The following is a 24344-nucleotide window of genomic DNA, read 5'->3' on the forward strand; positions in this document are numbered from 1 at the left end:
TTCATGTCCCTAGTTCTCTCTGACACTAAAGCAGACAGTTAACCTTGTGGAGAAGGCAGCAGAGATGTTGGTGTGATCATTATATTAGTAGTAGCTTATTGTCTGTCCCAGAGAAAGATGGCAGCTGAAACAGATGTTCCTGATATGTATGTACAGTGAAGAAGCACAAAAATGTTGGATAGAAAGGTACTTGAAGTTCATTTTATTCATCCCTTTGTATTGAGGGATAATAAGTGAACTTACAGTCCTTCGTGCTCTGCATTTGAGCACTGCTTGCAGGTTCCTTTGGGGGAAAAAATGCTCAACCAGAAAGATGACCTAGTGATAAAATTTTCCAACAGTTAGTCTTTCCTGCTCTGTCTATTCCCAGCTCTCTTGATGTAAGTAAGTAGGAGATCAGCAAGGTTAATGCCAAGGATAATTCTGAACACAGTTCTGAAATTTTCTTTGACAAATGCAAGAGGATTTTTTCATTAGGAATCAGTTTCTAATCACAGTATTTTTCATATGCTCAGGAAAAAAAACCATAAAAAACCAGTATTGGATTGGACTTACATTTACTTTCTTCTTGTTAACTGTGACTGCTAAACTTTATTTGAAGTTATAAAATTCCATGCAGTACTTCTGTGCTCTGCAGGTTTAAATCCTGTATGTAAATTGCTACTTCTAGCATTTTTCCTTTTTACCTAATCACTGTTATAAATCAAGTTTTTGTGTGTGTGTCTTAACCAAAAGATTTAATTAAAAACAGCACTTCTGTATTTTCCTGCAACAAATATGTTTCAGTGTTTTTACTAAGTTAGATGGTGAAAAAGAGGTTACTGAGATAGCTGGAGGCCAGATTAATGTATTATATGTTCTCTTGCATATCCAGTATATATGTACATTTTCTATGCCTTTTAAAGCAGGTTGTGATCCCAGACGTAAGAGTTTTTTAAAGCAGAGGAATATCTTGTTTATTGTACATAAGTGTAATCATTGCAGAAAGAAAGATTTTGTAACAGAATTCCAGTGAAACTGAAACAACATACTATTACTTTAAACATGACAGAAATTGTATTTCTCTTAGAGAAAATACATGACTAGTTGCAGATTTGTTTTGTTATGAAATAGGTTAGAAAGCTTAGATGTTTTCTCTGTCTGAATGGTTTACTTCCAGACAATTTAAACTTTAATCAACCCTTACAAATCCTAGTCCTTATTAATACTCTCAGTTGAGAGAAGAGAAACTTCCAGACTTTAGCTTGCTGTACAGGCTTAAGTAAACCAGCTGTCCTGACCTTTGCCATTTGTGTCTCTCTGCTCGATGTGACTGACTCATGCAGAGGAAGCCCAAAGTGAGAAGACTCAATGGGCTTGTGATGCGCTCACATCCGTACACTTGGGCTCGTAATTGTAATGTGCACAGCGCTGTGATCCTGTCCCCTAGCAGATGGAGCCACTGAAGTCTCCAGACATTTTTTGAGTACTCAGTACACTGTAGGGCTTCAGGGTACTGAACAGGACTTCTACCACTGCTTTGTGACTGGGACTGGCTGGACAGGGATGTGGCAAAGCACTATCTTTGTGCTCTCACTGCCTGAACATGCTGCACTGTGTAGAGAAGAGAACCCAGTTCAGTAGTGTGGGTGGTACAGGTCACGTAGGTTGGTATTAAAATCCTAGAGGGATCAGTGAGACTGAGCCTTGTTGAGCAGGAAGTTTTGCCTTTTTGCGTGCCCTGCTCAGGGAATCCGAAGAGCTGGCAGAGAAACTCAGTTGCAGCATTGCACCTCTGCTTGCCTTCTGTATCAGGAGTACACATATCGGAAACATCTGTCTGGCACGTGGGCCATCTACCCCAACTGTCTGCACAGTGGAGTAGAAGAAGGGCTGTGATGTAGAGCTGCAGATGCATGAGATAATGCTTTGCCTGTAGGGGAATGGGAAGAACATGCAGATCTTGATGGATCAGCATATGCTATTTTCGTCATAGCTACTATGCATAAATTAATTGCTTGTAACGCACCAAGAACAGTGTATTACTTTTCCCTTCTAGGACAGAAACTATTGCAAGTACCGTGCAGAACAGCATAGCAGGATCAGGATAGGGAGTAACACCTTCGTAGCAAGGACAAACCTTGCACAAAGCTAGCACTTAAAGAGGGGAACTTGAAATTTTAATGGGCTTCTATGCAAACGTGAACCTTGTGTTTGCCCATGAGAGGACCAGGGCATTGCTCCTTTTTTCCTAAATCTTCACAGAGGGGGGCTTCCATCTGTATGGTCTGCGTGAAGAATCTGACCTAGAATGTGCCACAGAGGTGGCACAGCCTCTACTCTCCTTCCTTTTTCCTCCTGTCCCCCTTCTTCCTCAAGGCAGATGGACAGGATAAGATTACTTCTAGCTTTTAGGTGCATTGTCCTTTGTGTAATACCACAGAGAGACCTTGAAAACCTAAATGAAATAAAACAGTGACAGGACCTTTAAAAGTTGATTCCTTTCTTTTTTGGGACTGATGTAACCACATATCTCTTATATTTTTAGGGGAACGCTGCCTTGATGATGATACCTACATGAAGGACCTATACCAGCTCAACCCAAATGCTGAGTGGGTTATAAAACCTAAGCAGAACTAAGCTCACAACTAACAGCAAAAAAACAACCTGTGGACTTACACTGTAAGGCTGAATGTTTCAAAGGGATAGTGTGTCCTTTCAGCATTCAACTGTTATTTATATTAATAGAACCTTATCCAGTTTAAAAAAAAAAAAAAAAGATGGAAACTCCGCAGTAATAACCAGTAAATATTTAGTTTTACTTGCAGCAAAATTTTGGAGATAGCTTAGTTTTTCCATTCATATTTGAAACAAGCATAAGTACCTTAAATATTTTAATGGCACTAATCTACCTCCCATCTGGTAGTTCTTATTGCAGAAGAATTTATTTTTCAAACAGATGTTTAACCTGTTTATATTAGAGATTTACAATCTGTGTAGACTTTTCCATTCATGTACGGTTTTTCAGTGCTAGTACAATAGAGGACCAAATTGTTATCAGCACTTCTGAATGGTACAGTATTAAAAATACCTAAACCCAGTCATATGAATTTCCCAAATAAGTGTGAATTTCACAGGAGACAACTACAACGCAATATATTTTGTCTTTGGAAGTCCTAATTTTAAAGTTTGATGAAAACTATTTAAAAACAACTGTGAAAATGCTTTCTGTGCAGCTTTTTTTTTGCTAGATCTTTAAAATAATTTTATTGTTATTCTGGTTGATTATACTCTTGAGATTATTAGAAAAAGGAAAAAGAAAGAAAGAAAGAATCATTTGACAAGGTGAGTAATTTTTAAAGCTCACCACTCTTGGCATTGTCCATTCTGGCATATTGTCATGCACTAGAAAGACCTTTAGGTTTTTCAGTAGTGATGTGCAGCCATGTTACATACACTGGTTTCAGATTTTTTGGGCATCTGATAGATTGAATTTTGTGAACTGCCAAAACTTTTCAATTACTAGCACAATAAAAACTTTCAGGAAGAATAAAATAAGTGTGGAAGGAAACTGTAGTCTAAATTTCATAGGTAGGAAACACCATACCTTTCTCTCAAAACCAGTGTAAGGTTCTACTGTGGAGTTCACATAAGCTTTTTGGATATTACCTACCATCAGCTGTATGTCTGGTCTATCCTGGATGAGGATAGAAATCGAATTCTGATTTCCCTGATGCTGATAGATGCTGTCTAAACCACTTCCAAAATTAATAGTCCAATGGAGAACTATTGCAAATCCATCGCTTTGCAGGAAAAGACTGAAAGCTCCCCATGGAATTTAGTGATAATGAGTTATAGTCTGATGTGGCTTGTTGCAGCACAAAGAGCTGTGCCCTGGAGCTCCAGAGCCCCACTCCCCCAGCAGTACTTTGGGCTCACGAGCTTGTGTACTGCTTTACAATTTATTTGTAAACTAGCTCAGCTGTGCTTAAGTGCTTACACCTGCGTGCTGACTACCTGAAATAACTACTGTGAAATTATATCCTTGGAATTAAATGTGTTCTTTCAATGCACACACAGAATTTATATTGACCTCATAGGGAATATTCTACATACAATCAAGGACTGAATTACATTTTTTTCGTGATCAAAGATGATTAAAGGAATAAAGGACCTTTCTGCTGAGCTTTAGATATGGGCCCTGACTGTGTTGACAAAGTAACTACTGGAATTCTCCCTTACATATACAAGCAGTGAAACAGAACTCTGAAAGGTCATAGAAAAATTAAACATCTGCTGATTAGCTATCCACAGCATATGAACAATTTTGGGGGCATGAGTATTTATTTTTTTTTAAAGCCAAAGTCTGTCTTCATATGAAAAAGAAGCACTGACTGATTCTGAAAAGCAGGATGAGTAGAATAGAAAATTGTTTTAATATGACTGTACTGCCCTCAATGCTCCATCTAGTTGGGTACTCCTGCATGTTATAGTGCTGTGCCACTATGGGCAAATCCATCAAGACAAATCACTTTTGTCAAAAGAACAAACCACACTCCCTGTTCTTCAAATGTAAGGACTAAGTAGAGTAGAAAAACTGTACAGTGCTTAGGTAAACCTTTATAAATCTAATGTAATAAATATAAGGGTTTTTGTCAGGTAATACAAAAATGAAGCGTGTTTTCATAGTACATTATAGTTCTGTAAAAGATTACTTGTTACTGGAACTCTAGATGTTATTTTAATCAGGAGCAAAGTGCAGATGATAGGAACAGCTGTACAGTTTCAGTATAAAATTGTAACTGCCCTGTGGCTATGATCTTTTAAATAACTTTGTTTCTTGTTTAGTGCCATTATCTTTTTTTTTTAATTTAAAAAGCTCTTTTATAATTAAATGTTGTTTTTTCTGACTTCTTTTCTCGTTTGAATTCTTATATTTGTATGTGAAACATATCCAATTAACACTAAGCAATGGTTGTTTTTTAATTTCACACTTTACATCTTTGTAGATAGCTTGTAGCTTTGTGAATGACAAGCAACACTGATAAGTTAGAAGGAGTCCTGCAACATGAATGTCTGCTGGAAAAGGAGATAACTAGCTAGAAGTTTTGAACTTTGGTGCAATCACACAACACCTTAGCTAAATACATAATATAACAATTACTGAGTATATGTGAGGGAACAGCAGCCTTCTCAGCATTTATCAAAAATACTGGCTCGTAATTCTTTATAATTTAAGAATTAAATTAGGACACTGTGCTGGTTTAAAGATAAACCAGCAGGAGAAATGAACCCAACTCCAAAGAGATTATAAATCAGAGTTACAATTTAATAAAAATAATATAATAAATACAATTATATGGACAAACAATTGGTTTTAACCCACAAAACCCGGATGTGTAATCCAGCACCCTAGGGCATGAACAGAATGGTGTTCATTGGCCCCTGTGCTGAGCCCCACATGGTCCCCCTGAGTCCAGAGCAAGAGGAGAGGGAAAAACCTGTTGGTGAGAGTGCTGGTCGCAGTCTGGTTGAGGGTGGTGATCGCAGTCCGATCGAGAGTGGTGGTTGCAGTCCGGTCAAGGTTCTGGTCCTCCTCTTGATTCAAGGAATGGTATCAGAAGTCCCAAGACCCCGAGATTATATACCCTCAGGTTCAGGCAGGAATGACCAGTTATCTCCCCCAGGGTGGGGAGCTCCACAGTGGGTGATTGTGAGCCGTGGGTGTGAGGACAGGAACATCTTCCTATCTCACAGGCCTCTTAACACCCTGCGTATAGCCTGCAGGGCCAGGTGTGCTCTGGGCAGCTGCTGCAAATGGTCTATTGTTAACAGTTTCTGAGAAATTACATGGAGGGTGTAGAATACACAGTTTGGGTTACACCCACACAGTGATGAACTGCTCTAGGCTGCTCTAACTAGGACAGGCACAAGGGAGAAGTCCAAATCACATTCAGGTAGGTTGATAAGAATCTTTTATAATTAAAAAGACTGTGCTGCATGGGTCACTTATTGGGGTAATTTGGCAGCCCATTATTTTTTGACTGCTGACTTGGAAAACATGTACTACAGGGTTTTTTTCACCCAGCTGATGGATTAATAATTTTCACACTAAGTGTACAACTCTGTGCCTGCAGAGCAGCAGGGATGGGGGAAAGGAAGGAGCAGAGAAGCAGGCAGTGGCCCCTCTTACCGCTGCCTGAACGTGGTGGAACACGTAAGGATGGTTTTGTGCTCAAAAAATCATCTTCTGATGTATATTGGAGGAGGGGAGAGGGAGGGGAAAGGTCCACAATGCTTGTATGGGATGTAGATCCCTTTCTTGCACTTCCTGTTTGACTTCAAAGACTGCAGAGTTTGCACTCATTTTCCGTAGCTTCCTGTACTTCCCCACCTTGTGTGAAGCACAGGCATGTCCCTGGCTGTTCATGGATGCAAGGAAGAAAGGTGTCATCCCAACCACCTGCCCCCTCTGTGAGCAGCAGCAAGGCAGGAGGCAGCATGGCAGGTTTATCTCACAACTCAACAAGCAGCATCTGTGAGTGTACCTGTGAGACATCAAGAAGGCAGTAGGGAGCAGGAAGATGAATGTGTCTGGATGTGTTGGAAACAGTGGCTGAGTTTCCATTGGGCTTTTACTATGCAGTGGCATGACTGAGATGAATTCAGGGGTAAGGAGATGCACTTTTATGCAGTGACCACCAACAAAGAAGGAAATATTTGAGAAAGGCTTGCTTGAAACTTTTTCCAGACCATTATTTCTTTGTCAAACATTCTTAAAAGCAATGGAACGGTCCAGTAAAATACACTCTTTTCCTAAGTATTGAGATAAATTGCAGCAGCAAGTTAACTTGGCAAAAGATTGCTAAATGAACGATTTCCTTTGTGTCAAACATGCACTTCTGTTTTTGGAAGGTTGCCATTCAGAACCTAATTGCTAATCTTACAGAAATATTTATAATAATATTTTTTTATGTAGAGCAATGCTTTAAAGATCTTCAGACCACTGTTTGTGTTTTCACACAGACCACATCTGAGGCAGGTAAGTACTTATCGTCCCTATTTAACAAACGGGAAAAGTGTTCATAAATGACTGAGCTGCAGCTACAAGGGGTGAAGTCAACCTGATTTGTAGAAACCAAATATCATCGTCCAAAACTGGTTTTAAAAATCTGCTATATTACCAAGAACATCTGTATGGCAATGATGAATATGACTACAGGGGACTCTTTTAATAAATACAGTGCTGTAATTTTTAGCTTGGTTTCCAAAGGAAATTTATCTGGGGTAATCTTGCTGCTTTGTGCATCTTCCTCTAATTACTTTTGAGTCTGTTGGCAGACTGCAGTCATTTTTGGCAAATGGAATGGGAGGGAGGGAATGTCTCAAAAAATAAGCTTCTATGAGCTTCATAAAACTAGGTACTATGAGTCCTTTGTTCAATGGGAAGATGACAGCATAAGCTCCACTTTTATTTAGGTACCGGAACAGAAGGGGGAGAGACATACACATGCTCTGGCCGTGGAGGAAGACTGTGCTCAGAGCTCGCAGCCAGCCAGTGGGAAGTGGCATTGGGTATTTGGAGGCCTGAGGAAATGCTTGTGTTGCCTTCTGCTTTTTGAATTTTCTTTGCTGACATGACGTGGGTGATTGTTGCTGAAGCTACAGTTGTCCTCCTGGGCTGGCTTTTGTGGTGCAGCTTCTCTGTAATTTCTGGTTAGTACAACTCATCTCCATCCCCTCCTTATGGACTGAGCAACTAACTGAGCACCTTACCAGCCTGAGCTGTACCCGCAGCTGATGGCATTGGCACAGGTGAAGAAGTGGGTGGAAGTACCTCTCTTCTCTCTGCTTGTAGGGCTGTTGGGAATTACCTTCATCCTGGAGAATAATCAGATCTAAAACTAGACAGTATCAAAGGACAGCATTCACATGCAGGTTTTAAACTGTTGTGGGAATATAAGTTGCGATTCAGAACTGTTCTAAATCATACGGAGGAGGAGGTGGTGGTTCAAAAGCCCTGCAGATATTACCACTCTGTGATAGTACCTTTTGGGATTACTGAAAGGACCCCTCATTCTCCCTGTGGCACTGTAAAACCAATAGCCAATGCCCATTGGCAAGAGAGCCTCAGCCTCTCTGTTTTGGCCTCTCTGCCAAATGAGCTTTGCCCTCTGTGTTACCATTATGCCTCTGTAATGCGGTTACTCTTGAAAATGCATTGGCTCCGTTCCCGTGAGCAGTCTGCTCACATGCTGTGTCACTAGATCAGGTCCTGCAGGTCAGTCAGTTCTGTGCTTCTTTCCCGAGGGGATTCCCTGTGCCTTCAGAGAGGTGAAACTCCCACCTGGCTATTATGTGGGCATGTATTTGCTGTCCGGTGTCATTCGCTGCCTGTCGGGGAGAGGCGGAGGGTCAGTCCTGCAGCACGCGCCTCTCTATTCCGCGTCCGAGGGCCACCCTCGGGGGGAGAAATCCCTGGAAGCTGCCACGGGCGGCTGTACCTCGGTGTCCTGGCCTGACCCCGGCCTGCCGCAGCCGCGCTTAATCCCTGTTTTTTCTCCCTTGGCCACGGCGGGGCGGCGGCAGGTGGCGGTGCCGGGCCGTGCTCTGCTCGGCTCCGAGCCCGCGCCCCTGGCTGCGAGGCGAGATCGCCTCCCCCGCAAAATTCGGGCTTGCTGAACCGTCGGGCCGCGAAACGGAGTATGTACTGTCTGATCATCTCTTGGCACTCTTTTTTTTTTTTCTTTTTTTCCCCAGTATAAAAAGTAGTAAAACACTACCTTTGGTACTCCCCAGGGGAGACCTTATCAGTTTCTATGATTACATGAATGAAGGAAGGTGAGGGTCGGTCTCTTCTCCCAGATAACAAGCAACAGGACAAGGGGAAATGTCCAGGGAAGGTTTAGATTGGACATCGGGAGAAATTCCTTTACTTTAAAGAGTGCTTAGGCATTGGAACAGGCTGCCCAGGCAAGGGGTAGAATCACCATCTCTGGAAGTGCTCAAAAAACATGTAGCAGTTGGGAGCAGAGTTTAGTGGTGAACATGGCAGTGCTGGGTTAAGGATTTCACTCAATGATCTTAGAGATCTTTTCCAACCTAAACTATTCTATGATACTGTACAGCACTCTAACTACATATACCTCATCTATACTAGTGGTCATCCATGCATTCCTGTCTGCTTTCATGCCGTCCATCCTGTCAGCTGCACTAAGAGCTCTTCCACTTCCTGAAGTCATGCATTTAAATTGATGTGTTTTTCTCATGCCTATGGCTGGACATGCAATATGTACCTGATGTATCTCTGGACACAGTGGAACTGTGAGGATAGAAAGCTTTGCATTAGCAGAGAATCACAAGCTTGCATGGATTACTGGAGTATCCCTTGCTGATTATCAACATGCAGATGTACAACACACTCCAAATGATCCAGAATAAACAAGGGATTACTTTTGTAATTACTTGGAAGTGTCTAGGTTCCAGATCCTGAGCTGTGTTGGATTAGCAACTGGAATCTGGTTTCTTGCTTATTCACTTTCCCCCCTGACATGAGAAGAATTGTTTGTTTTAAATCTTGCTTTCTGATTTTTGGATTAGTTGAAATTTACAGTGTGTCTAACCTAATTTGGTTGTTTTGATTATATTCTAGTATGTTCCCACCTTGTGCTCTGTAAATTGTAAGGCAAATGAACTTCTGAGCCCTTATTCTGGATGTTCCTCCTCTGCTACAGTCTGCCAGAAGCTGTCTTTATTCATAACTCTCATTAAGCATCTGCAAATGGAGTTTCTTCCAGCAGGAACTAGAGCCTGAGTAGGTGAAGTAGTGCTGAGACTCTTTTAAGGCTTTGCATGTCTGTGAAATATAGAGCTGAGAGGTGCCCACTTCAGTATTCCAGTCTGCCTGCTATGGGCCTCATTCAGTGCATCCTTTTACTTTTGTGACTGCAAAATCTTAGGATGCAGCCAGGTGACACGCATCTGGAATGCTGTTTTTGTTTAAAACACTTGATCTTGAAATAAGCATTTTTTTTGTGGGCTATGGTAAAACTGAAACTTTATTGTGCAATCTTGGAGTACTGGCAAAAATATCTGCTGGTGCTTTTAATATACCATTCTGAACAGAAAAAAAAAAGATTTTTCTTCTCGTGTTTAGCAATGAGAGAGCAGACAATTCTGACACAGTTAGGAATTCAGTTGTGTTTTTGCAAAAAGTATCTCAGAAAACATACTATGCAAAATCTTCTTTAATTGTTCAGGTTTTTTTCTACAAAGATGATGTATTTTTACTTTTTGTAGATCTCTGCTGGGAGGTGATGGTGATTTTTCTTACATTTTTGTCTTAACTAGGTGGTAGAGGGAATCGTGAGAGAATTACTCTGTTCTTATTTTGGGTTTTTTTGGTTAATAAAAATCTTATTGTTAAAAGTATTGTTAATGATAGGCCAGTATGTGAACATGAAATGGAGTACTTGAGAAGAGGATTTTTATTTATTCCAGTTCTCTCCAAGTTGAGAAAATGTGACAGCCAAGTCTGTAGACCATGTATTTCTGTCATCCATGCAGAACTGTTTCACCACAGGTCTTCTAGGAAGAATCAGAAGGAAATACCCACATTCCCAGCCGCAGGAATTAGAAGATGTTCTCCTGTAGGTAGTGTTACTGGCACTCAAGGACAGGCATGGGAATTGTGTGAGTTTGAGAGGGTTTTTTTCTTTTTCTTTTTTCTTTTTAAATTGGCTAATTTTTCTCTTTGAATGCTGTTGCTGTTGGGAATAATGAAAATATTGTGAAAGCTCAGCATAATTAGATTTTTTTCTATGCAACCACAATGTGGGTGTTTTGGGGGTATGAATAGAATACATGGGATTGCAATATTCTGCTCTGGATTTTTTCCAAATAATTTCTAAGTTGCTTATATCAAATTCTCTTGGATCATTATAAAGAGGAATTGAGCTAGTACAGAAATACTTGCTAAACCAGTGATACACCATTGGTAAACCTGGGAACAATATATATATTTTTCTCCCAATACACTTGTGGCTGTGGCACAGTAACATCTAAAAACACTTACTCGATTCTAGGAAAAAATAATTAGTGCATAAGTTGTATAACTAAACTGCATAATTAGATATGCTGATGATGACAGGACTGCTATCTCAGGTCTGCCTATTAGGCACTGTATCAAGTCTGTGTAGTGGTGAGACTACACAGACTTAAGGTTACAAAATAACTTCCTGAAAATTCCTTTAAGACATGCTGAGTGTGAGCAATTCTGTTTAGTGTGCCTATTCTTCATTTGTCTCCACCCTTACTTTTAGGTAATTTTACCCCTCTTACTCTTTTAGAAAGCAGTTGGTAAAAAGAGGTCTACCCTATAGGGTGTTTCTGTCTGTGCCAGTGTGCTTCATCTACATTATGTTTGGAGGAAAAGGCCAGAAATAATATTCATCTATGTAACTCCAGAAGGCTTAGCCGTTCCAAACAAATATGTTTTAAAGAGGAGCTAGTGTTCTCAAGGGATGTTCCAAAAGGGATTCCTGAGCACAGGGAGTCTCTACATATGTGTGGGAGTGGTTGCTGTTAGAAGTGTGCATGTATGCTGTGTTGAAGGATGATGCTTCTCAGGCGTTGTTCAGTGAGTGTGAAGTGTTTGCCTATTTTTGGAGTGAAATGACCTCATCCATGCCATTAGCAGAATTGACAGAGTTATTAGCACTGTCTGCTTCAGCATGATGTCATTGGACTTGGAAAGCTTTGATGAAGTTTGTATCTACCATCTCAGCTTGTGTGTACACATGCACTTTGACTTGCCATCTCAGCCTCTCACCACTGGTCTTTGAATCAAAGTTGGAAGTTTTCAACAAAATGTGCAGGCAGTAAGAACAACTGCATTTGGCTAGATTGAAGGTCTCTTTAGTTTTATTGCCTGCCTATTTCTGATGGTAGTCAATGGTAGATGCTTAAGGAAGTATCAAAGCACAGAACAAGCACATAGTTGTAGTTCCCTAGTATGCTTTCCCAGTAAGCTTGTCATTTACATGTGGCGTCCTTGCGTTCAGTAGCCATTACAGAATCACAGAATATCCTGAGTTGGAAGGCACTCACTAGAATCATCAAAGTCCAACTCCTGGCCCTGCATGGGACAGCCTCAGGAATCACACCATGTGCCTGAGGTTTACTGAGGTAATGAGGTTTAATGAGGTTTACTTCCTCTGTTTTTCATAACTACTTTTGAACTCCTATAAACTCATGGCATTCACTACATCCTATGGGAGTAAGTTTCACAGCGTAACTGTGTGTTGTCCCTTTGGAAGGAACTTTGCCGAGTTAACAACCCTACATGTTTACCTTTGCCATGCTATTTATGGTGTACTTTCAGGTTGTCCCCTCCTCTGGTCAAAGAGACTGTCTTGTGTGTGGAAGCCATTGCAGAACACTGGTCATCTTTGTTGCCCTTCTTGAACCTATTCTGCTCTGTTATTCTTCTCAGATTAGAGGAAATCAGAAACATACTTTGCACTCCTATCTTACCAGGAGGTGCAATGATCTGTATGGTGGTAGAGTAATTTTGTTGTTCTCTGTAGCTTTGCCATGGTTTAACCCCAGCCAGCAGCCAAGCCCCAGGCAGCCACCCACTCACTTCCCCACCAGCAGAATCTGGTAGAGAATTGCCAAGGGGAACAGCTGGAAAACTCATGGTTTGAGATAAAGGCAGTTTAACAGGGAAAGCAAAAGCCACACAAACAAGCAAAGCAAATCAAGGATATAATTCACAAGCAAAGCAAATCAAGGATATAATTCACTTCTTCCCATGGGCGGGCAGGTGTTCAGCCCTCCCCAGGAGAGCAGGGCCTCATCACGTGTAAGGGTTATTTGGGAAGAGAAACACCATCACTCCAAATGTCCCCTCCTCCTTCCTTCTTCCTCTCACTTTACATACTGAGCATGATGTCATATAGTATGGGATATCCCTTTGGTCAGTTTGGGTCACCTGTCCTGGCTGTGTCTCCTCCCAGCTTCCAATTGCACTCCCAGTTTCTTTGCCAGTGCGGCAGTATGAGAAGTAGAAAAGGCCTTGGCTCTGTGTAAACAGTGCTCAGCAATAACAAAAACATCTCTGTATCATCAACCCTGTGTGCAGTACAAATCCAAAACATAGCCCCATACTAGGCACTAAGAAGAAAATTAATTCTACTGCAGCCAAAACCAGCACAACCTTGATAATGTCTGGTACTTGTTTGGGGTTTTAGGCTATTTTAAATCACTGAGTTAACATTTTCATAGTTTTTAATGCAGTGATCTTTCATTTCTAGTGGTAGACAGTTCAATCACTGTGAATGCAGTATGGGACTTTTTCTTATTTTCTCAGCTGCTGTATACTCAACACTGAATTTCATCTTCCACTTTTTCAGTAGTCAGTCGTGAGGTCACCAGTATCATGAGGTCTGTCTGGAGCTCTCTGCAGTTTGTTTCTTTAAAGCCTTCAATAATTCAGTATCAGTAACCTACCTTATCAGTTCTTTGAGATCAAGTGTATGTTGAACAGCATGAGCTCAAATGCAACACTATGACCTGCCTGCAGTGAGGCAGTTCCTAGCTTTTCTTTCTTATGTTTTAAACTTTTTTATCCATTTGAGTACCGTTTTTTTCCTTTTTTCCCCCTTGCAACTTAATCAAGAAATGTGATGTTTATTTTTTTTTATGGGTCTTCATTATGCACATGCTTATAAACTTCCTCAAAAAATCCAGTAGGTTCAAGAGTCATGACTTTGTAAAAGAATGGTGTTATTTTCAGTAAGGGGTTACTACAGTTAGCAATTTGGCTGTGTCATACTTGAGCTCTGTTTAATTTGTGGGTAAAGACCATCTGGTGCTGGTAACTAGCCAGTATTAATTTTCTCTGTGTTAATTTTGTATTACAAAATTTTACCGAAATTCATTTTGAGATAATTCCTCTGGAGTTATTCCTGTAAATTCTAAAGAGATAATACAGAATCATAGAATGGCTTGAGTTGGAAGGGACCTTAAAGATCATCTAGTTCCAACCCTCCTGCCAAGGGCAGGGATACCATTCTTTAGACGAGGTTGCTCAGACCACAATCCAACCTGATCTTAAACACTTCCAGGGATGAGGCATCTACAGCTTCTCTGGTCAACTTGTTCCAGGCTTTACTACCCTCTGAGTAAAGAATTTCTTCCTAACATCTATTCTAAACCTGCCCACTTTCCATGTAAAACTGTTAGCCCTTGTCCTATCACAGTATCTGTGCATGTAAAGAGTTCCTCTCCGTTGTTTTTATAAGCCCCCTTAAGGTACTGGAAGGCTGCTATAAGGTCTCCCCAGAGCCTTCTCTTCTTCAGGTGGAACAACTCCAGCTGTCTCAGCCTTTCTTCGTAAGGGCTCCAACCCTTTGATTATCTTGCTGACCCTCCTCTGGACCTCACTCTGACAAGTCTGTGTCCTTCTTATGCTGAGGACCCTAGAGCTGGATGCAGCACTCCAAGTGGGGTGTCACAAGAACAGGGTGAAGGGGCAGAATCACTCCCTTGACCTGCTGGGCATGCTGCTTTTGATGCAGCCCAGGATGTGGTTGGCCTTCTGATCTGTGAGCACACAGTGTTGCAGGTGATGTAACAGTGTGAAATATAGATGCAGAGAATTTAGTTTTTCTGTTGTGATCTCTTCTTTGGTCACTCCATTTATGCATTAATTAATAGCCCTGCCACCTACTCCTGAGAAAAGAGTAACTGCTTTTATGCCTGTTTAGCAGGTTGTTCCTCAAAAGCCCTTTTTGCTGCTCACTATAATCTTACATAAAATATGACAGTGGGGGATCTGGGGGGGGGGGGTGGAGTTGGTTTGATTTTTTTTTTTTAAATATATTTCCTAGATGGATATGTCTTTGTCAAAGAATTAGTTCGTTCTTTGTTAGAATGATTGAATAACAAAATGTTAAATATTAATTTAGTGAGCCTTCACTATAGTGTTCTTGCCACCTGTAAACACTTTAACTGTTGACTTATATCTTTGGAGTTTATTTTTTTTTAAAAGCTACTTTTTTTTTTTTTTAGTCTTGCTAAAGAAAATTCAGTTGTATGCAATAGGAGATGGTACTGCTGCTCCTGCAGCTTAGTGTATCAGGGGCATGGCAGAATGAATCTTTCCAGCGTTTGTAACAAGATCCTGCACATTCCTCAGAACGAAGTCAGGAATTGCTTTGCCTCTTGTGCATTTTCTGAGTAATTGCTTTGCAAGGCAATTATTTGTGTGTTTAAATGTGTAGCTTCATATCTTATGCAGCATATACACATAGGGATAGTTGGCATTCTTCATTGTTCAGCTTGCAGCCTCTCTGACCTCCAAGCCTCTTTCAGTATATGTCTCTCGCTGTTGAACTCATGGCTGGTCCCTAGTACCACATTCTTTCTCTCTGCCTAGAACTTGCACCCAATGGGCACCTGTGTTTCTCATAGGGAATCTGTTATTTCTTTGTGCATGCATGTCTCACTCCCTTGTGTATGGAATTTTTATCTATTATTGTTCTGCAGCCTATCGCTCCATGCTTCCAGGTATTCAATATACCCGTCATAGTAATATTCTGAATCAAATCAATGAATATGTGCGTGCACATGAATAGTCATCTTCTAGTCATCTTTATAGAGTGCATCTCTTTTATCCCCGGGTTTCTCTCATCTTGGTCAAAGAGATTGGTTTTTTTGTCTGTGTGCACATGTCACTTGGCCACAGGGTGGACAATTACATGTGTGGCAGTCATGCAAATATCTGGGAAACATTTTGTCTCTCGATAGACTTCCATCATTATTTCCTTTTATGTGATGTCCAGCAGATCTATTCAGTTTCTTCCTTTCCTTCACCATATCGCGTCTGTGGCTTATTCATGGTGGGAGTGGCTGCAATTGTGTTGGCTTCGTGTATTGTTGTTAGCATTCAGCTGAAGAACACTATCCAAGCACCTCAAGTGGACTCTCAGTTTCTAGCACCTGGGTAGGCACAGAGCTGCTGTGACACACAAGCTGCTGCCTGCCTAAATTTTTTGGTCCTGGGCAAGTTGAGCCAGGGAAGTTGCTGGTGTTGACAGTGTTGGGTTGCCCTGGAGTCAAGCTTTGTGCCTAGCCCAGCCTCAGCAGAGTACTGAGGCCCTTGAGGAATCACTGTTACTTTTTGCCTCCGAGCTGTGCCTCAGCTGCTTTTCGCTCTTCTGCAGTGTACAGGGTATGTGTTTTGAGGCTGCTGCTGTGATTGGCATTTTGGATATTGTTTATAGGATCAGCAGTGTTGACCTATTCCTTTGCACTGTTATAGTACATAGAACACAGTAAAGGGAGTTAAAGAGGGTCCAGATCCCTGTGAAGTTTGCCTTGGAATGCAAATGCTTCTACTACTACTGAAAATATATATGTGTAAATTTTGCTTCAGCCACATCACTGCAACTCTAAGACCCTTCTATACACCTTCCCTGTACTGTGCTACTCAAAAGGATTGGATTGCCACATGTGGGTAGCTCTGCTTTTCTTGCCTTTTAACTATTTTTCTTTTAGGCTTTACTGCCAGTCTGTTGGGATCCTTGCTGGAGTAGCTCCCACTTCACAAAAGCACATTAATTCTCTCATGGAATTCAGGTATAGAGAAGGTGTCTGGGGCTCTGGCACCGTAACAGCCTGACAGTTTAATGTCACAATGTGCTTTGGTAAACCAAGGCAAGATCTGTGCTTTGTGGATAGCATTTTATAACCATTTATAATGGCTAGCAAAGTACTTTTTTTTTTGTTTTCTTCTGCTTCCCCAAGTTGTGCAAACAGTTATGGTGACTCTAGAGGTGGAGGTTTTTCTCCTTTAAAGTCTGTATTGGGAGTGCCAGTGCAAGTTTTGAAGCGCTCGTTCCTTTCTCTTCATTTCTCATTCAGAACTGTAGGTCACATTTGAAAGCACAGAAAACCTTTCCACCATCCCTCCCCCTACCAAGAGCTTGCCCCAAGGGCTCCTGCTTAAGAACCAAATGAGCAAGACTGAAGTGAACACCTGTTTCCTGGCTACTTTTTAAGAAAAGCGAGTGTCTTTGGAGTGTCAGTATTGTGCCCAGGAGGGCCTGGACTGTGTCCCTCCAGGGCACGTGTGTTTTGGTGGAGTACTTCAGAGCAACATTTCAGAAACTGAGTCTCATTGGACTGTTCTCTTTCTTGTCAAGGTTTTGCTCTGACATTGGTCTGCTGCTTCTTCATAATTTAATTATCAATTAGTACTTAAAAAAAAAAAAGAGTTAATCTTGATGGAATGCAACATTTTCTCTGCTTGGACTGTTTGAAATCTAATGTTGTATTTCTTTATGTCCCTCCAATTTAGAAACAGCTTATTTTCTTTCCCACCTGATTCTGTTTTCTCTCTTTCTCCTCCTTCCATCCCTTTTGTTGTCTTCCAGTTCATCCATGCTGTTCCAGCATTCCAGTGGCATGGCAGCCACATCATGTGAAAAGAAGAGGGGCAGCTGTTTTGTCTCCACAGCTAAGCTGCTGCAAATATTCTGTGGATTCAGAGACTGCAAAACACCATCAGTCCTCTACCTTTAAGCTTTGTCTCTTCATTCTCCTAAATAAATGGTCATTCAAAGACCTGCTTAGAAATGTTAAACAACTGCTGTAATTACATAGTCTTCTTAAATCTTTTTTAATCTGTGTCACATTTCCCACAAATGCCATTCATTTCTGAATGAAACAGCATAGGTACAAATGATCTGTTCTTGAGCTACTAATTTATTTTTCCTCTGACCTTCTGTACCACTTTTAAGTGGTACCGTGCCAGGAATGCCTTGGCTCACCTCACTTTAGTGCAGCTTTTATCTGCTTTTGGCTTCATTTACTTTAATTGGTCCCCTATTAATGCACCGCCTGTCTACCCTCTGGCAAGGGCATATGACAACAAGGAAATGGTAGTTTTTAGAGTTGGGTACAAATCCTGCTCTCGGAAGTTATGGTAATGGCCAGGTCTCCAATATTGACCCCTAATTCCCCCCTCTGGTTTAATGTAGAGCTCTGGTTTAGCTGGGAGATGTGCAGTAATTTCAGAAGACTGAGGGCAATTTGACGCAAAGTTCGAAGAGAACTGTTAAATCTATTTCTAAACTAGAAATCTCTGCAAATTTACCCTAATATCAGAATTCCTAGTGTCTCCTCTACCAGGAATAAATTGCTTTTACTCCCCTTCAGACTGTCCTTAGAGTGTAGCTAGCTGTCTCTGAAAAAAAAAACAAACCAGAAAAAGCTGACTAATCTTCTATTAGAAGAACAGAAAACATGAAGTGAGCAGAATTTTTCAACCTAATTGTTTCTGGGGTCTCAGTGAAGTTTATTAAGGAACAGAAAGGTCAGTTCCAACTTTTATGGGCCAGATTTTCTTGAGAATTTAGTATATTATGAGCTGTCTTCTGTATACTGGATATACCACTCTGGAAACTTGGTTCTGAGTGTGTGGTTCATTCCTGTTTTCCCCAAAAGCATGATTCCTCATGCTCACTGAACAGTGACACCTAAACAGTGAGAGACCAGTGGGTGAGTAGTCAATTAATTATTCTTTGTAGAAATGAACTTATAGTAATGGCAGCTTTGGGGGTAGTTTCTCTCTCCTTGCATTTAGTAAATTATTTGGCATAATTTGCTATAAAATTTTCACCAAAAAACTTTAAATTTTATATTCATTTGCTTTTATAGTTGGCTCATGGAAAATATTTCTGTTTTGTGTTGCATTGGAGTGTCTTTGGGAGCTGCAGGAAACTAACTGGTCAAGCAATTTCCGAACATAGACACTTGAGTACATTTTTAAATGGTTACTTTTTCCAAATTTCTCTGTCCTTATCTCTAAAGCTGCCTTTTCATGTTTGGAGTTCACATTCTAGCAAAATCTATTAAAAGCAAATCAAAAACAACCCACCCACCTGTATTGATCAAATATCATCAGTACCCTGCAGTCCAGAAGTGTGCACTTTGAATAGCCTGCATCGCAGAGTGAGTTTCTTGTTTTCTTTGCTTGGCATAGTAGAAAATGAGATTATGTCTCAGTTTTGTAGACCTGAAAAAGATTTATACTGTGAAATGTAGTTCAAAATGGAGCATACCTGTTCCGTGTTTTATTATATGGGCAGAAAGGAACGTTCAGTGAAAGTAAACACTGCGAAATCAATATCAATCAAAATCAGAATTTGAATATTTATATAAATAATAAGGCACTGATGTAGCAAATGAGGGCAAATTTAAACTAGCTTATTACATGGTTTGGTCTAAATGTTGGTTTGTTCAGCTAAAAGTGACAGCCTGACATTGCATCTTGTTTTCTTCAAGCTGAATGAGATTGCCTCTTCAGAGAGACATGTAGAAATTGGAGGTTGGTGTACTTTGTTCTGTTGAGAAGAGGTCCTTCTAGGTCCCTCTGAGCCTCGCAGACATATAGGGTGACCCAGACTGGCAGAAAAAACTAAGAAAGAAGTGGTTTTGAATAAAAGCTTTGGGGGTAATTAAAACAGCTGCGAAAGTGGGTATACTTTTTCATCTGTTTTTATAAACTCTCCTGTGTTATACGTATGCCTCAGTGGGAATAATCCTTTTCCTGGGAGACTAAGACCTTTATACATAATTTCCATAACTTAGGAAAAAGTGGAAGTGAGGCCAGTCTATGGGAGAGTCTGCTGTGTGTGCTGTGTTGAAGCTTCAGAAGAGAGCTCCTTCTGCTTACTCAGCCAGTATGGGCCTGCAAGAATTGATAGATGCAGGTTAACCAAGATGGCCACAAACCATAGCTACAGTGTGAAAGAAAGTTTTATTCCACTATTTGCTGGCAGACAGGGACATTACCCTGCAAGGTAGCAGCAGGCTGAACAACATGTGTGGCAGCCGTTCCTGGGCTCTAGGTAACAACAGCCATGGCACATGCACATTACCTCAAGCTCGTGTTCTCCCCTGTGCTTTTATGGTCTCCCTCTCTCCCAGCAGGGGCCTCAAGAATGTCTGTAAGAAAGTGTTATCTCTGCACAGGAATCCTACTTCTCAAAACAGGCAGAGGATAAACATCAGTATGTGTGAAAAATGGGATTTTCCCACACTGATCTTTTCCAGGCCTAACATTCTCAGTTGCAAAAGTCTCTTGAGTGAAATCTACTGCCTCCTTGCCAAATCTTCCATTTCCTCCCAACAGGACCATTCTGTAGTTGCCAGAGGCACTACTGAGTCGGGTCATCCATGAGGACACATGAGTCCCTTGTCAGCCTTTTGCACTATCCTTAAACCTACCATGGGTATATCAGTGGCTGCCTCCTGTGTCTGTCTGTAGATGAAGCCTGATTGAAAGTGACAGTTCCTGTGTCCTAATGAGCTGCTGATGCCTCACAGTCCAAGAGGCTGATAGAAATTTATAAACTATATTGGCAGTGATGTCAGGAGAAGACTAGACCCATTAGAGTAACGTGACCTAGGTACAGTCGCGGTCCTTGTAGGGCTCTTGAGCTGTTTGCTACCAAACTCTCAAGGTTATGGTAGGGAGAGAACTGGCATATATCACTCAGTACATTGTAGGACTTGCAGCTTAGGGAAAAACATTTTGCTCTCAACTCCCTTCCCCCACGAATGGTGGAGCACTGTTATTATCAGCGTGACTTAGAGGAAAAATCATTCAAGCTCTCAAAAAAAAAAAAAAAGAAAGTACCTTGTAACAACATGATCAGTCTGTTCTTCTGCAGACAATAGCAGCAATATACATGAAAGAAGGGAGATTTATGAAATACACACTGTATAGAGCTTTGTTGCATATTAGTAACACTTTCCAGATTTTCATCATTAGACTGGATCAAGCAGCAATAATACAGAGGATGCCATCGTTAACATCCTTTCTACCAGTAACATGGTGTCTTGGTTTAATGGCAACATGTTTGGCAGGTGAGACCTCTGATGAGATGAACCTTCTTTTTTTTTTTTTTCTTTTATTTCCCTTTCCCAATACAGACAGGGTAAAAAATTATGAGGAGTCTGAATGAAGAAGGAAAAATAATAATTTTAATAAAAGTGGAAAGAAACAACAACAAAAATCCCCAACAATAGCAGAAAATATTACCTAGCTACCCATGACCCCTCCCCCCGCCCCCTAGGTTAAAACAAAACCTGATAGGATATTTCATCCAAAGGAGAGTCCTATGCCACTGAGACTGTAATGTGGCTTCCAAGTAGTGTGGGTTCTGACGTAGCAAAACCATATGGAGAGACAATGGATGACCTGGACCACGTGGTGGCAGTGCTTTGTTGCTTTGTGCAGCTTCAGAAAGAGAAATTCCCAAGGTATCGGTGGTGACTCCTTGTGCCAGAATGACTCAGCTGGGGCCAAGTGGTCTCAATCTGATGCAAAAGATGGCTGCAGCTGAGGCAGCAAAACAGCTGCACCTGAGGCAGGTCGGTCCCCAGGCAAGAGGCTTCAAAAGCCCTCAGTGCTCCAGTGAGCAAAGGAAACCAGGTACCAAGAAACGAGAGTTCTGGTCTGTGGCTGTTTTTATTTCCTGTCTCCCAAGTTCTTGGGATGCTTCCCTTCAGGGACCCACCTTTCCATCAGGTTCTGAGATGCTGGGGACAGTCTTTCCCCAGTACAGCTCAGACAGGGGTGGAGGTGGTTCCCCACACTCCAAATTACTTGTTGGTATGAAAAAATTCACTAAAAATCTTTTCCATTTAACCAAAACTACAACACATGGTCTTGCTGCAATTGCACTTCAGGGTGGATTAAATTGAAGATTTCTTGTCATGAAAAAGAGCTGAAATGCAGATTGATACCCAAAACCTCTTTCTTCAAAGATTCCCAGACATTAGCTTGCTTAGAAATGAATACAAAGAGTTAGCACGCTACATTTATTCAGACTTTTAAAATTTCCCTCATGAATACAATATCTGCCAATGTATGCCAACTCTGTACCTTTCATGGCCCTTTCAGCTCCTTACAAAAGAAAAGGTGGGAAGTAAGAAAAAAATGCTATTCATGTATTTGGAACTCACCCACACAAGGATTTGCTGTTTCTTTAGAGAGATGAAAACTGTGCTAGCCTTTAGTTCTGCATCTGAGATGCCCTGACTTGCAGCAGGGAACAGAGAAGCTGTAGAGTTCCGATTTTTTGTTAATATGGATGTTCCGACCTGATGCCACGGAGCACCAGACTGAAAATCAACCATGAAACATCTTAAATAAGGAGTGTCAGTAAAGGATATTTCTGATATGATATTAAGTGGATTTAAAAGCATACTGTAAGTCAAAGCCATTGAGGAGGTCCTACAGCATTCAAATTGCTTGCCTTTTCTTCTCGATGAAGTTGATGCTGTTATTCTCTATGGGTGTGGACCCATAGAGAACATAAAAACCCTTGCTTTCAGCTAATGATCTGGTATGCTTATGCTACAACACTGAAGTGAAGCAGATAACCCTATTTGCTGCTTTATGTGTTAATTCTATTTTAGCAATGAAAAATGCGATATATAAAGACTTCTAGTAGCATCTGGCAGTTTCGAAAAATTGGGTAGGGAAACAGTTGGAGAAGAGTATAATCAAATTATTTGTACATCTGGAGCATTTAATCTTTTTTTGCTCCACAAAAGTGTTCCTGTCTTTCTTCACGTGTCACATAGCTATTTCTATAGCTAGAAATATGAATTATACTGAAGTGAGTTTTATTTCAGTAATGTCTGACCACTGTGTTTTTTCTTACTTAGCGTTTGTCTCCTCTCCCTGTTATGAGATAGCAGGCACTTATAGATGGCATGAAATTTTGTCTTCTAAGTGCCATTCAAATGACATTTTCAATGTATTAAAAAGAAAATTATTTTCACTTGCTCAAAGTAATTTATAGATCAAAAAGTATTAAAATATATATAAGAAGCATTGAGAAGATACTGCTTACAGATTACTTCCTAGTTTGTTTTCTGCTGTTGCAAGAAATGGATCTTACTTGTTTTTTGAAAATGCATTTATATCACTCTTAGCAGCAGCAATAAAAAAAGCCACTGCTTGTTACTACCTAGTCAAGCAGAACAATTTTCTTCCTCATTAGAAAATAATTTAGTTCTCTTTTACTTAAAATAACTGCATGTGAGGACTAATGAATTGCTCAAAACTTTCAGTCCTGCACATATATTAGTAGCCCTTCCACTGGGCTTGTGAGTATATTTTGGCAGTCTGTTTGCAGAAATATTGGAGAAATATAGCTAATATGATGATATTAATGCAAACTGACATGCACAGAAATTTACGTCAGAAAAATTAAACAGGGGACCTTGCTGTGGGGTTATATGGCAAGCAAATCCATCTTTCCAACTTTGGCTGAATTTGCAAAGTGTGAGTTGTGATTACAGTTGGCTGACTTGGTCCTCAAAACAGGGCACCTCAGAAGGACCTTGGCCTTTTAGGAGAGCAGGGCTCAGATGACTGTGTTTTGTTTGCTGTTTATTAGTTTGCACTTCTTGCTGTGCTGCAAGCTGGGCATCTAGGGACAGTCACAATCATTAGCTGTTTATGAAAAGCTTTACCCAGTCTTGGATCCATGAATAAAACCAGTGTAGATGTGCTGCACTGTGTTTCTTTTGTGACAGAGGAGGTGGAAACAGCAGAAATGTCAATGGTTTTGATGCTGAAAGATGAATCTTCTCCATAATATGCTGGAATAGAGAGGTTTAATGCACCCAAAACACCTAGCCACCTTTATGTCCCCCCAGTTCCTAACCAGGCAAGACAGCTTTCCAAGCAATCAATCCAGGAGACTTTTCTGGAGTCGCAGCCTGTGGGAAAGGACAGAAGTGTGCCAGTGGTGGCACCAGTACAGGCTCTCCAGAGGGCAGGTCAGTGGAGGGACCTGTTGCCTTTCTTCCCCTCACACTGGTACCACTCAGTTACAAACTAGAAGCCAATAGTTTGGTCCTGAGCATCCGTGGAAGGGACAAAATGAAGTTTCAATCACATCTTGTTTGTTGTGGCCTCGTCTTTGTAGCAGTGCGCTTGTGGAAGTGCCAGCATTTTGCCTGTTCGCTTGCTCCAAGTTTGAGCAACTTGAGAGAGGCAGATAGATAATTCTTACATTCTGTATATCAGACATAAGATAAATTACGTTCTCCTTCTGAAAGGGATAAATAATGTTTGCCTTTTGTTAATAAGAGAGGGAGAATGGTCTTGCAACCTCCCTGTCAGGGGAGAAGAAACCTGACTGCACTTCTTGCAGGTGGGCAAGACCCAAGCCATGCAGTGCCTTGACTGCACAGTTCCATCCTAATCCAGCCTCTGACGCTTCCTGAGAAAGAAGAGCTGTGACAATTTTAACATGGGCTGTACATGCAAT

The 24344-nt window shown here is 41.0% G+C and overlaps 1 protein-coding gene across 4 annotated transcripts in view; it reads left to right on the forward strand.

Annotated features, from left to right (window-relative positions):
* ARHGAP18 (Rho GTPase activating protein 18) overlaps positions 1 to 4889 on the forward strand; it is a 94446-nt gene extending 89557 nt beyond the window's left edge. For all 4 annotated transcript variants that reach the window (XM_032683234.1, XM_032683233.1, XM_032683232.1 and 1 more), the window contains exon 15: positions 2528 to 4889. In XM_032683234.1, coding sequence (XP_032539125.1) covers positions 2528 to 2619 — 92 coding nt within the window. In that variant the 3' untranslated portion in view covers positions 2620 to 4889. The remainder of the gene's footprint in view (positions 1 to 2527) is intronic.
* Positions 4890 to 24344: the final 19455 nt, after the last annotated feature.

The sequence above is a fragment of the Chiroxiphia lanceolata genome, chromosome 3 (genome assembly GCF_009829145.1).
Source record: "Chiroxiphia lanceolata isolate bChiLan1 chromosome 3, bChiLan1.pri, whole genome shotgun sequence".
NCBI lineage: Eukaryota > Metazoa > Chordata > Aves > Passeriformes > Pipridae > Chiroxiphia > Chiroxiphia lanceolata.